Source organism: Convolutriloba macropyga, chromosome 5, assembly GCF_964194025.1.
Source record: "Convolutriloba macropyga chromosome 5, txConMacr16.3, whole genome shotgun sequence".
NCBI lineage: Eukaryota > Metazoa > Xenacoelomorpha > Acoela > Convolutidae > Convolutriloba > Convolutriloba macropyga.
In genome coordinates this window covers 40,670,500-40,684,146 of record NC_134472.1, presented here as the reverse complement: position 1 = coordinate 40,684,146, position 13,647 = coordinate 40,670,500, and the positions used below count along the sequence as shown (strand labels likewise).

General features: G+C 34.9%; 2 protein-coding genes across 2 annotated transcripts; both read right to left on the bottom strand.

Moving 5' to 3' along the window:
• Positions 1–8,444: 8,444 nt before the first annotated feature.
• LOC142339395 (2,4-dienoyl-CoA reductase [(3E)-enoyl-CoA-producing], mitochondrial-like) lies at positions 8,445–9,606 on the bottom strand. Its single transcript, XM_075389410.1, has one exon. It carries the CDS (start codon positions 9,463–9,465, stop codon positions 8,554–8,556), a length of 912 nt encoding a protein of 303 aa, XP_075245525.1. The 5' UTR covers positions 9,466–9,606; the 3' UTR covers positions 8,445–8,553.
• Positions 9,548–10,745, bottom strand: LOC142339394 (telomerase Cajal body protein 1-like). The gene has a single exon (XM_075389409.1). The coding sequence runs from the start codon at positions 10,696–10,698 to the stop codon at positions 9,634–9,636; it is 1,065 nt and encodes a 354-aa protein (XP_075245524.1). The 5' UTR covers positions 10,699–10,745; the 3' UTR covers positions 9,548–9,633.
• Between the last annotated feature and the right edge of the window lie 2,902 nt (positions 10,746–13,647).

The following is a 13,647-nucleotide window of genomic DNA, read 5'->3' as shown; positions in this document are numbered from 1 at the left end:
TTAGGTCTCGCCTTATGCGTTTTTGCTTTTTTTTCCGTTTTTGTGGCGATTTATTTTTTTTCAGTTATACCTGTTGCTCGTTTTTGTGTTTTTAGGTCTTGCTCTTTTCGGTTTTCTTAGTTTCTGCATTTTCGTTATTAAAGATTTTTTTGCTTTTAGGGCACAGGAAGGTTGCTTGTTTTTGATTTCTGCGGCCATTTTGCTTTCTTTTTGTCTTGCTTTTTCCGTTTGTTTTTTGTTTTTGCCTTCCTTTGTTTAGCCTTTTCGTCGGTTATTTAGTTTTGCTCTGAGTTATAACCAAGGAATTGACTTCATCCCATCTTCAACCCGAAATCCGCGAAAACAGAAAAAAAACAAAAATGACAAAGAAAAATCGAGGATGCGAAAATGGAAGACAGTTTTTCTGATGCTTTAGATTAATAATTTGGTAATGTTTTTTGCCTTTCGTTTTCTATTGCTGATGCCCAACATGTGTGCATTCAAATGTTGCGACCTTTTTTCGCTTTTTTCCAATAGGTTTAGGTCACTAGGCTGTAGGACGTGTTTTGCACTAATGGTTATCTTGCTAGATTTCTGCACGTGGAATGAATATATTGCAAGATTATAGGAAGTCCAATGGTTATCTTGCAAGATTCTAGCCAGTCGAATGGTTATCTTGCAAGTTCCTTGCCAGACGATGGCTAATGGTTTATCAATAAAATAAATTATATTGCACTCAAATAAATTATATTGCATCAGTAAAATAAATTATATTGCACTAAAAATGAACATTAAAAGATGCAAAATTAATTTCAGTAGTAATTCGAATGCATTTGGTAATTCATAAGATTATTGAGAAACGATTATCTGCAGCAGGTATATATTTATTATCAATTTGTAAAGAAAATTTATCAGGAAGCTAATTATTTAGACCTAGCATGCCAAGTAAGGTTTTGTGCTATCGAGGAATTGCATTACTTTCTCCAGTCCGCGAGGAAACAAATTATTATGTTAATTACAGAGATAATAACCATCATACTTTTGATAGTCACCAATCGTGAAATTCTCATCGTTACTATCGTACTGCACCCATCGGGCGACATTTCTGAACTTGTGTATATCAGAAATAGTAACAGCTGGCTTCGTATAAACAAACTGCCGCATGGGACAGTCAGAGCTGAGAACAACTAACACCTTTATTGGATGATTCGCCATAAGTTCATCACTTTCGCTTAAAAATGGGTCCGGAGTGCTGCCAAAGTCTTCGCCCTCAGAATCAGCAAGTCTAATCAGAAGGAAATCGAGTCGTTTAAATCGCTTCAGTAGAGGAGCAACACAATCTTCTAACGCTGTTCGTAAATTTGCAACTAAACCGAATGTTAACGTGTGCAAATCAGCAGCGATGCCAAGTAAACTTTCCATTTCTTGAGGCCACATTGTATCGATTCCTAGATTCTCTACATTTTCATTAGCAGCAAACAAGTACAGAAAATCGTAGGTTATCTGCACTGTGTGGCATTTTATTCTTAATGGTTCCATATTAGAAAAGGCATCAGGTATAGAGCTGTAACTAACGAGTTCCAAAACTTCTAGACCAGTAAAAACTTTGTTCAAAAACTCCGACAAGGTAACACAGGACTCAAAAGACTGAAGTTTAAAGCATAAGTGCTTGATAGAGGGCAAATGTGCCAAAGCACTATCATTGAACTGAACACTTTCTAACTCTAAGTAGGTCAATCTATGCAACTTTTTCAAAGTGAACATCTCCGTCAACGAATATCTCAAATTCAACCACTCAATATTAGGGAACAATTGAACAATCCTTCGACCGATAAGGGTAGACTCATTTTTGAAATCACCTAACGGCGCCATGTCCAACCGACGTACGTTAACGAAAGTTTCTAAGCTTTCCCAATTTGAATTGCGGACAGAATAAATTTGCAAATAAATTTCCAAACTCGGCCACATTGTGTTGACGTTGTTTAAAATTGTATTCAGATACAACATAGAGTCAGCATCAGTTGGATCAAATGCTATCCATTGCAAAGCTAAACATCGCAGTCTAAACAAGTCATGCAAGTCTATCATTAGTTGGTTGAAAAGTGCGTGTCGGCAAATCTCTTTTGCATGGGGACTTTTATCCCAATGGATGCTAATACTGAGTGCGGACACTTTCCAATTGGAATTCTCCATTATGAAAGTCAGCCAGGTCTGCAATTCTTTACAAGACAAAAACTCGTCGTATATTGACAATGAAAACTTCAGAGGACATCCGTCAACTATTTCACGAAGCTGTTTACAAGAAGCACGCAGGTTGAGGATCTCCTTTGGAATGCCGTACATAATGTTATGTCGCACTTCACGGCTCGCAAAAAATTCGTGCTCATGTTTCAAAAACGAATTGCATATGTTTTCAAGGATATGATCCGGTAAGTCCAAAATAGTAAGATTACGTACACCAACTTCGTGTGTCATGCTACATCTAAAAATGGCCAATGACATCAAACAAATTGATCTCAAATTACAATCTAAAATCGACCAACACATCATGCTGAATACACAGATGATATAAATTATTCAAGTTTTTCTTTGCCAGTTCAAAATTCAATTGGACTTTTCATCATCAGTTCTTTTCTGTGAGCAGGCAGTCCTCTTTTCACAGCTCTTGTTTTCCTAGCAACTTCTTTTGCTACATGTATCTACTGGACGTTAGATGTTTCTCTAGGTCAAATTTAAACGTTTCGTTTTCCCAGAATTTGTCCAGTCTTGCTTTGAAAGAATCTACATTTTCACATTTAATCACTTCTTCAGGAAGACTTTTGGTAGTAGTCAAATCAGGCAACTAGTGTGCGCACGCGGAATTAATTTCAGACATCAGAAAGTTTGAGTAAAAACTATTGGGACTATGGCAAAAGCCTTTAGTGAAAGCAAATCACCCGAAGCGATTTATGTCAGATGGAAAAAAATTCGATCCGACCCGCTAAAGAAAAATAAGATAGGTTCTAATGATAAAGAGTTTTTTTCTCATCTCCACAAATTTGGACCCGACAATAAAACATAAAAGTGGTTGTGCAGTTTTCATTTTTTTGGTTTTGTACTTGCTCTACTATTCTTTCATAATAGAGTCAATTTAGCGTATTTTCTAACATGGATTCTTTTCAGTTTTCTGCTGCTCAAAGTCTTAATTATCAATATCAAACCTGCCTGATAACACAAAAAGGAATTTAGGCCTGGTAGCTTATCGTCCAGTAAACGATAATTGCTTTGTTTTCAAAAAATGTGTTTTCTCACAATTATATATAAGTACAATACTTAAATTAGACAAATTAGATATATATATATATATATAGAAGATATTAGAGATATATTGGAAAAGTGAAATTTGGTAACATTGGTGCTGTTTTGCCTTTCGTGGGCAACAGTGACAATACTTTGTCATCATTTCATATACAGCGTCCCTGTTATTCAAGATGAAAAGGCTATACTTTAAACGTGAACAGATGTAACGTAAATAAACATGAATTTCGTTACTTGCATTAGTGGGTATTGTCCACGATGTTGAGCATCAAGTTACCCTAAAACCTCATTGCTCGAATTTAATTAGTAATTACTTGAGACCTAATTATTTTTGTGAGCTGTGATATGGGTAGTTAGAAAACTGCTAACTGTCTTCTTCATTCACAATTAGCATTGCAAAAGACATGTCTAATTAATCATCAACTAAACTTTAATTCAATTTTCTCTATTTACCATCAGTTGTTGCTAACTATTGCCGTTAATAACCGTGGACAACAGCGACTGCGTGGACAAGTGTGACAAGGGATGTGTACAATAGTGACAAAATCGTGCAATCTTCCTCAAAAACAGTTAACGTGGATAATTTGAGAGATATTTTGTTAAAGCTTTAACTTTAAGCAAAGTTGAACTAACTTACTTACTGTCAAATATCCACACGCTCACACTCTTATAGCCCTTATCTGAAAGATGGTCGTGGAAAAGAACAACAAACTCGAGTAAATTTATTTATCCAAATTTGCACTTTGCAATGCAAAGAGTATTCTGATTGTTAGCGCCACATCGAAACAAGAGCAATAACCATCAAACAGCGAGAAATGAGATTGAAACTAGAAAAAAAACTTAGAATTTGTTAAAACTCAAAAAAGACGACCCTCCGATTTTGGGAAGGCAAAAACTGAGCAACCAAAAGCCTTTAATTAAAACAAATCACCCGAACCGATTTATGTCAGATGGAATTAACTTGACCTGACCCGCTAGAGAAAAATAAGATAAGTTCCATCAATATGGTTTTTTTCTCATCTTAACAAAATATGCAGCCGACCGTAAAACATAGTTGTGCAGTTTTCATTTTTTTGCTTATGTACTTGCTGCTTTTCTTTCAGAATGGAGCAATTTTATCGTATCTTCTAACATGGGTTCTTTTCAGTACTCTGCTGCTCAAAGTCCTATTTATCAATATCAAACGTGCCTGAACACAAAAAAAAATAGGTCTGGTAGCTTATCGTCGCATTTTGGTCGACATTTTGTGATATTCATCAATATTTAGCGCAAAAATCTTCACCTCTAAAGCGCCTTTCTCACCTCGTAGTTTCAAATGCTTCGTAATAGTGCTCGCTCAGCAAACCATTGGAGGGCAATCGAAGGGATTCGTCGTTAGGATGTACAGTTTAGCAGCCACTACCGAGAAAACTGAGAACTAAATACAAAAGCAATTGCTTCAGTGTAGAGTAATGATGCAACATTTGCGATTGTTTCTGAATATCAAGATAAATCTAGCAACACGTTTATGGTAAGAATATAGTAAATTCCCTATAGGATGTAATAATTTTTCCGAGAAAAAGGCACTGCCGGAAAAAAACGTAGAGATCAAAAATCAATAAATTTTGATTGGGTCTTTTTCTACGTTTGGGTGTTTAAAAAGTTTTTTTTGTAATCAAATCAGCAAGGAAGCCAATTTTTGAAATTTGTCGGGTTTTTATGTTCTAATTCAGGACTTGTAGGGGATTGTTTTTCATTAGTATCTTTTTTACTTCGCTTTTTTCAGTCTTTTGTGTGAAATCGCTTGAAATTCTACATGTTAGCTCCATTCGTTCGTCCTTTTCAAAATGCATTTAAACATGTCCACCTCAAAAAATTTTAACGATTGCGTAGTTTAAACAAATTTAATCTTGGTTTTGATCAACTTCCATAAAAAATTAATTCAATCCCTCAAGATCCGATGATAAAATTTGCTTAACACAATCTTACTGCACAACTCCAATTTTCCACTTTTCTGCATTAAACACGTTCTTCTATTTGGATATTTTTTTTAGCTCACTGCTGATTGATGAGGACAAAAACTAGTAAAATTACCTGAAGTCCCACTCATTGGGTGACATTTAAACAAGGAAGGTCTCCCCTCTCATAAAGTGAGTCCGATACCACTTGAGGTTAGTGAGTTGTTGAACCGGACTTTCTTGACCCTCTCATTGGGCATAGCATAATTGGATGCCACAGTCGCCATCATTTTTGGCTCATAATCGCGAATCTCTTGCAATCAGCATTGTAGCTGAGCCACGTGGCACTTATTGATACCACTTGAGTGAGGCGATTGAAGGCTACTGATAGGCCTGAGGGCTGAAAACCTCTGTTATCAGATAAAAAGCTATTCTTTTAAATGTTTTCCGCGTTGTTTCGGATAGTCCGCCGAAAGATTCTAACGGCAATGGTATAAAATGGATGCCCATATCACTGCACTTCAGATCATAATGCCCAATCTTTCTGTCTTCCGCTAAGGTTAGAGCCAAACCACTTGTCCTCGCCGCATCTGAGAAGACTGGCTTACAGTTGGGACGTAATGGTGACGTCTCAAGCTGCGGGTTGTCCTGCTATAAAACTGGGCAAATACACGTCGCCTGTTCTTGAATTGTTTTCCGGTAGAAGACGTTTTTGCTCACATACAGGGGAAAGATTAGCCGAAGATTAAACTGTCATTATTGCGTCTCGTACTCTGTCATGACGAGAGATAATATCTCCAAGCCCGTGACATGAAACGGCATGATCTCCAAAAAAGCCGCTACATAAAAAATCAAACCATAGAGCAGTCTCTATATTATCTCTGTGTAATATTTGAAAAAAAAAACTTATAGATAGGAAGTTCAGATGATAATATCTATTGAAAAGATAGTCATTAAAACTTTTAACAGTCTGCCGGCTTTCTATTAATTTATAATGAGTTTCAAAATTGGCTTTCAATAAAATAGAGGCTATTCACCCTGAAACAGTAGTTTCATCAGTACGCTACGAATTTTTAAAAAAAAATGACGAAAGAAATATAGCCATCCAAACATCAAGTTTTCAAGTAAAATTCGAGTTTTCAAGGATCGAACGGCATGGTTTTAGACAAAAGCATTCTACAGAAAAGCAAACGCTAGAATACTTTGGAAATATTTTTAAATGCTAGAAAGCGAAAGAGTCTGCAATGATTATTAACTTGGACATCTTAAAAGCATTTTTGACACCATAAACAAAAATGCACTTCTTCGTTTTTCATGTTTGATTTATAAAAAAATGAATTTTGCTTATTAATCGACAACGGTTATTTCCTTTTTGCAGAGAAATCACAAATTATGGGAAGTTGAATTCTTTTCTCTTCAAACTTATTTGAACAGAAGTCAAATGGACATAGAAAACAAAGGGACTCCATTATAACCAAATTTGAAGCAAGTTTTTTCGACTTAAAAAGAATTGACCAAATGGAGGTTAAATTTAGCACAAAAGAGATAGAAATTCCATTTAAATCAAGTTATGGATCTGGTTCCAGAAGCTCAACAAACTTGTTTATTTGAAAACAAACGAGCCGTTCTCTAAAACATTAATTTTAAAGTAAATTTATACAGTTATAATTTTTATCGGTAAGTTTTATTTTATCGCTCCTTTCTAATACTTGCAACGTTTGGTTTCCAATTTGCCCAATTGCCGGAAACTAAAAAAACGTCAAAAATGGGTTTTCTCAGTGACAAGGAATACACGGAAAGACTTGCTCAATATAATTTGTTGTCAATCATTTTTGCGTTGGTTCGGAATGACCTGCACATGTAAAATAAAATTTTTCATTCTGAAACAGCTCTGGCGTTCAACGATCATTGGGTCATCCTCAGGGGTCCTTTGCAAAATAGCTCCTCTGGAAAACAATTTGAGGAGACGAACTTAATTGGTCCAGTATTGCGAAAATAGAAGCTTTTTTATTACAGAGTTTTAAGGTGTGTCAATTTTCTCACGCGAAACAATGAATTGTCAAAATATGATCCGTTTGATCCAGAATTTGGACAGCACCAGTGCCTTTTATCTGTAAACAACTGAAATCTTTTAACTATCACAAGTATCCTCGTAAATGGCAATACTTGTATAATTCTTGAACTAAGTCATCCCTTTAAACCGGGTACCAAGTTAATTTAATGATAATAATAATAAATGACTTAAATCAAACAAAAGCCGACGAGCTAGTCATTAAAAATTTTAATAGTCTGCCGGATTTCTATAAATTTATAAAGAGTTTCATAATTGGCTTTCAATAAAATAGAATCTAGTCACCCTGAAGCAATAGATTCATCAGTAAAAGAATTTTTTTTAAAAATGGTGAAAGAGGAATATAGCCATCCAAACATCGAGTTTTCAAGTAAAATTCAGCTTAACAACACAATGCTTTGAGGGATATTCGCCCAAAGATTACTTTATCAAAAATAAATGTGCTTAAAAGCCTAAGCAAAAATAAATTAAATGGGCAAAAAAGAAAAATTGATCAAATATATGCACTATTATATCGATATATCTGTAGCAAATATAATAAAGGATATTGGTAGTGGGAGTTCGGACAATGTTCCAACACGTCATATGCTAAGAAATCAAAATCTGTTTAATCTAGATGCAAAACTACAGATATGTACATTTATCGACTCTTCGTCGAACTACAAAAACGGGTAGATCGCAGCAGAAAGCGAAGTTCTTTTAAGTGAGCCAAAATGAGATCACAGACTACCCAACAACATAGATTACTAAACAAAAAGAGCGGTCTGCCTACCGTTCCTAAAAACAAAGAGACTCGGTAATGTGCGTTCGCATATAATGTTCCGACCCCACTCAACCATATTTTTGACATAATTGTCTATTAAGTAGGGAAGAGTACTGTTCGAAAATAATACATGTATTGTTTGAAAGAATTCATATATTGTTCAAAAACAATTGTTGTATCCACTTAAATATTGCTTTAAACTCAAATCCACAAAACAAAATTAAAAATGCCTCAAAGTCATTAATCTGATATCCGGAGTGCCATTAATGTGATAAATAGACAGACAGCAAAAAAGAACCTCAAAAATTAAAACCATTATTTAAATAGTAAAACAGCAATGTAGTTATAAATCAAAATATAAAGCAAAAATCAATTATGCTTATAAAAAAATGCAAAATAGTTTAAAAGATCAATTTCCGTAATTTCTCACTCACAAAGTACAGAATAATTAAAATTAAAATAAGATTAAAATTGTTCATCTAGATCATTCTAAGACAAAACTTTTACTAAGAGCCCTTGACATTTTTAATCATGGCAGTCAGCTCATCCCACTGCTCTTGAGGCACTTTCTCCAGGCTGTTAAACTCTCCAACCATACTCATCAATTCACCCCCATCAAAGTTAATAACTTCCCCTGTCATCCATGAGGAGTAATCACTCACTAGGTATGCTGCGAGGTTCGATATTTCCTCCAATTCCCCCAATCTCTTTGTAGGAATTCGGTTCATCATCTGGTCCGAAAACTGACCACTAGGATCTAATCGACTAAATGCGCCCTTCGTGTAAATGGGACCAGGTGCGATGCAGTTGAACCTGAATCCATACTTTCCCCACTCTGAAGCCAGCGACCTATGCAGGGTTTGAACACCTGACTTTGCACATGCACTCGGAACCACATAACCTGACCCATAATGCGCGTAAATAGTGGTGATTCCCAGAAAATTTGCGCCCTGTTTAGCCTCAATTAGCCGCTTAGCTATATCCATTGTAACATTAATAGTTCCCATCAGAACGATATCTATGACAGATCGGAACGCATTGGAGCTCAAACGCTCAGTTGGTGATATGAAATTTCCAGCTGCATTGTTTATAACTATATTTGGCAACCCTAGATCTTTAACACATTTATCCACAGCAATTGCTACTGCATCTGGATTTCGTACATCAGCAGCAGCTGTTATAATTTTGGATCCTGGAATTGATTTCTGTATGTCTTCGGCGGTCTTGTCCAGGACGTCTAGCTTTCGGCTAACGATGCAACACGACGCTCCCATTTCAGAGAGTCGCTCAGTTATAGCTCGACCAATGCCTGTTCCGCCTCCGGTGACGAATGCAACCTTGCCTTTGAATGTATCTTTCGGCAACATACATTTTGAAACAGCTCGGAATGATTTCTGAAGTAAGTCAGACGATGACATTATAAAGTCTGAAGCGAGTTGCTAAATTTGAAGTTAAAATCTTGATAACATAAATGTCACAAAATCATGAAGCAACACAAAACCACAAATAGCATTACTTCAAATTAAATATAACTACTGACATATACTCACCAAATTAAAACAGAACATGTACTCTTCAAAACTGAACTATAAAGCAAATTTCCAAAATTTGATCGAGTTTTCAATGGGTGATTGTTCAGAATCACTTTCATCTGAAGAGCTTCTGGATCCTGCACAACTCATAACCCTTTTCAAGTAATGTCGTTGACCTGAGCCAGAAACAACATTTCCCGTAAGCTGTGGACTACAGCTTAAGCTATTGCACGAATCAACGTGAGCCTTCATATTACAGGGTTGTGAATTAAAATCCCTCAAATCGTATACCAAAATATCTCCATCTAATGAGCCACTAAAAACAAAACTTTTGCAAACGTCAAAATCGATCTTTTGGTTTGAGTTCGCATTTCTGGGTAAGGTTTGAAACAAAGGTACCGAAATCTGCCTCAAGTCCCAAATGCACAATTTGGTCTCTTTTCTAGCACCTGAGATCAAATACTTCTCATCTGTGGAAAATTTAACACAAGTAATGCCAGTGCTATCGTGACCATTCACTAAAGTCCCAACTGGTACACCTGACTTCAAATCAAACAACCCGATGATTCCAGCATATGTTGACAAACAGTACATACTTTGGTTGATTGCAATTGATGAAATTATTCCAGATTGCGTAAAAACAGCCTGTTGATTTTTTAGCGATCTAATTACAGGTACATCGTTTGGTCTGTTTATGTTTATAATTCGAATACATTTATCAAAGCCACAAAACAGATGTTGTCCTTCCAAATCGAACTGTAAGCTAAAAGGAGACGTGATTTCATCAACGTGGTTTCTGATTGGATACGAGCAAAGGTTGCTTCCGTTATCAGATGACCATAAATGGACAGACGATCGCCGTGATGACGTAACAAAGCTTTCGGACCTTGGATGCCACGTAAAGTCGTACACTGGTTGACCAATGTTCAAACAGAGTTCTGGCAAAACGTCTCCATTTTGCAGTTCATTTATAGAGTTGAAAATGCGAATCAAGTTGTCATTGCTGTTTGATATGAACTGTTGACCATTTGGTGAGAATTTAAGGCCACGTAGATAGTTGTCAAGAGGAGTTTTGAATTGATTTTGGCTAATAGCAAGCAACTCAGCTTTGCAAGTCATGAACAGATCTTTCGTCTGAAAAAAAATATGAATGATTCAATACCTATCGCGTATATGAGAGAACGTCTTTCGTAGAAAAATCCATTTTTACCAATTTTAAACATAACCGGTATATTGCCGTAAAAGAGCCGCGAACTGGATTGTTGAGACCTGTAGTAACAAGACAAATGATAAAGCAAGGAACACTAGGGGTCAAAACTAAGACATTTTGGCTCTTTTTAACTGTGACAAATTATTTGAAATTTTTTTTATTAAATTCCTTTCAGACCTCTTAAGCAATAGTTCTCAGTAATGTGTATATGGTGACCTCCGCGCCATAGAGTCGCGATACGGTCACCATATACACATTACTCTAATTCCCTTTATACATCCACTACTCTATATTCACTTCTTTTATATTTTAAATCTATCATTTCTTGTCTCACTTAGTGCAAGCCACTAGTACAGAGTTAAGCTGGTAATTGACCATTATCAGACGGATAGTTCGGGTTATCAGTGAAACTGCTTCGCAGATCCCCACTGACTCCAGTGGACGTCCCCAGATACTAGTATAAAACTAGTGAGACAGTGTAACAAGCACGTAAAACCAACTTGCGAACATCTGTGAAGCCACTTTGTGGATTGTTGTAACCACTTTTTGGATAACTTGAATAAACTTTAATATATCTGTAATTGAAGGTCAATGAAGTGCTCGTAACATAGAGAACAGTAATGTGTATATGGTGACCTCCGCGCCATAGAGTCGCGATACGGTCACCATATACACATTACTCTAATTCCCTTTATACATCCACTACTCTATATTCACTTCTTTTATATTTTAAATCTATCATTTCTTGTCTCACTTAGTGCAAGCCACTAGTACAGAGTTAAGCTGGTAATTAACCATTATCAGACGGATAGTTCGAGTTCTATCAGTGAAACTGCTTCGGAGATCCCCACTGACTCCAGTGGATTTCCCCAGATACTAGTATAAAACTAGTGAGACCGTGTAACAAGCACGTAAAATCAACTTGCAAAAATCTGTGAAGCCACTTTGTGGATTGTTGTAACCACTTTGTGGATAACTTGAATAAAAAACCAGCTTAACTCTTTTATGAATTTTAACTTTTTGCTAATATTTTATAAAAATTAATTATCTGCGAAGCAGCTTCACTGGTAAAACCTAATTCACCATTACTATCTCTAATACCTTCATCATCAAATGGATCAATAGCTATTTTATATTGTTCCTTAGTTTCTAAATGATGTCTATTGCTATCAATAGCATAATTAGTTACATATTTACTTTTACCTTCATATATAGCACTAGTATAATCTTCCAAAATAATTTGGTTTCTAATAGTAGCTTTTGTTATTCCTTTTAACTTCTTTTCTTCTTCTCCTTTAACTGTATTAAAACAATATGCTTTAGCTTAAGGAAACAAGCTTCTATAATAGTATCATTAGGTATTTCATCTTTCATCTTACCTAACTCATTATTATGTAAAATATATTTTATCTTATTCATTTCAGTTTCTATATTACCAGCTAAAGGAACATTTATGTTTATAAATATACTATCTGTATCTGTGTAATGATAACTACAATCTAATTTTTTTTCAAAGTAATCATATATGGCTTTATACATATATAGCTTAGCTTTTTCTGATATAACAAAACCTATATAATTAAATTTATCTAATTTAACATTACCTCTAGTTTTATGTACAGCTACTAATTCATTATCGATTTCCACAGCATATTTAAAACTAATATTTTCTACTAATTTTATATACCTATCTACATCATTAACTAACTCTATATCTTGTCTATTATATACATTCTCTATTGTTTTTCCATAGAAGGCATTATTCATCAGTTTAAAGAATCACTCTTTAAGTATTTTGCGAATCATTCTTTAAGAGCGATTCACTCCTATTCGGAGTGATCCCCCAGTAGAAAGATCGCTCTTTTTCGCTCTTAAAGAGTGATTCCCTCTTTTTTGATATTTTTTTATAATTTTTATTTCAAATTATCTATACTCTTCAATAAATTTATATTTTCTTTTACTTTTTCTATATTTATTCCATTATTAATAAGAAATGATACAAAAGTATAAAATTTACACGAACAACTTTCCTCAGTTTGGCTAATAACTAAATACTTACAGTCTTGCTTTGCCAACTAGAATTAACTGTTTTCTCGCTCAGATTTCTCTTAAATCCTCTAGTTAATTCTACATCTGGATGTTGTTTCTTTACATGAGCCCGTATCCCATCATATCTCACAACAGAACTACAATATGGACAATTAACTTTAGCTGAAGTACAACTTCTACATGTATACTTACTCTCATCAAAATCAGTTAGTGGTTTTACATAATTACATTTATTACAACTTCTAATTAAGACTTCTGGGTTAAGGTTAGTGTTAGGGTTAAGGTTAGGGTTAAAGTTAGGGTTAGGATCTGAGTTAGAGTCATAGATTGAACTAGAACCAGAACTAGAGCTAGAACTAGAACTAGATTCATTTTTTAAAGAACAACCCATGGAGAAAAATTATCAGCACCAATACCGCTTCGTATTATATTACCACACACATTTATCAGTTTTATCTTTATGAAATGATATTTTAAAACAGCAATGTTTCCATATTTATAGTTACACTCTAAACATTTTAAAAGCATTTATAATAGGGTAAACTTTAATATTTACCTAATCATTTCGCCGGGTAAAATTTAACCATGATTTCAATTAAATCTTTAGTATTATCTTTAGATGTGATACACACTGCTAAATATTTATTTCCTAACGTATTGAGTGTATTAGTTTTACATCTCTTATTTAAAATCAATTCGAGGTCCAATTCTTTTTTATCTCTAACAAAATTTATAATCTCTTCTCTAAATTCTTCATTATTTCCATATAGTCTGGTTAAAAACATTCCTCCCTTTCTATTCAAAATTCC

Coding starts and splice junctions, on each gene's coding strand:
- LOC142339395 (XM_075389410.1), bottom strand. CDS start 9,465: ATGTCATCGTCTGACTTACTTCAGAAATCATTCCGAGCTGTTTCAAAA.
- LOC142339394 (XM_075389409.1), bottom strand. CDS start 10,698: ATGACTTGCAAAGCTGAGTTGCTTGCTATTAGCCAAAATCAATTCAAA.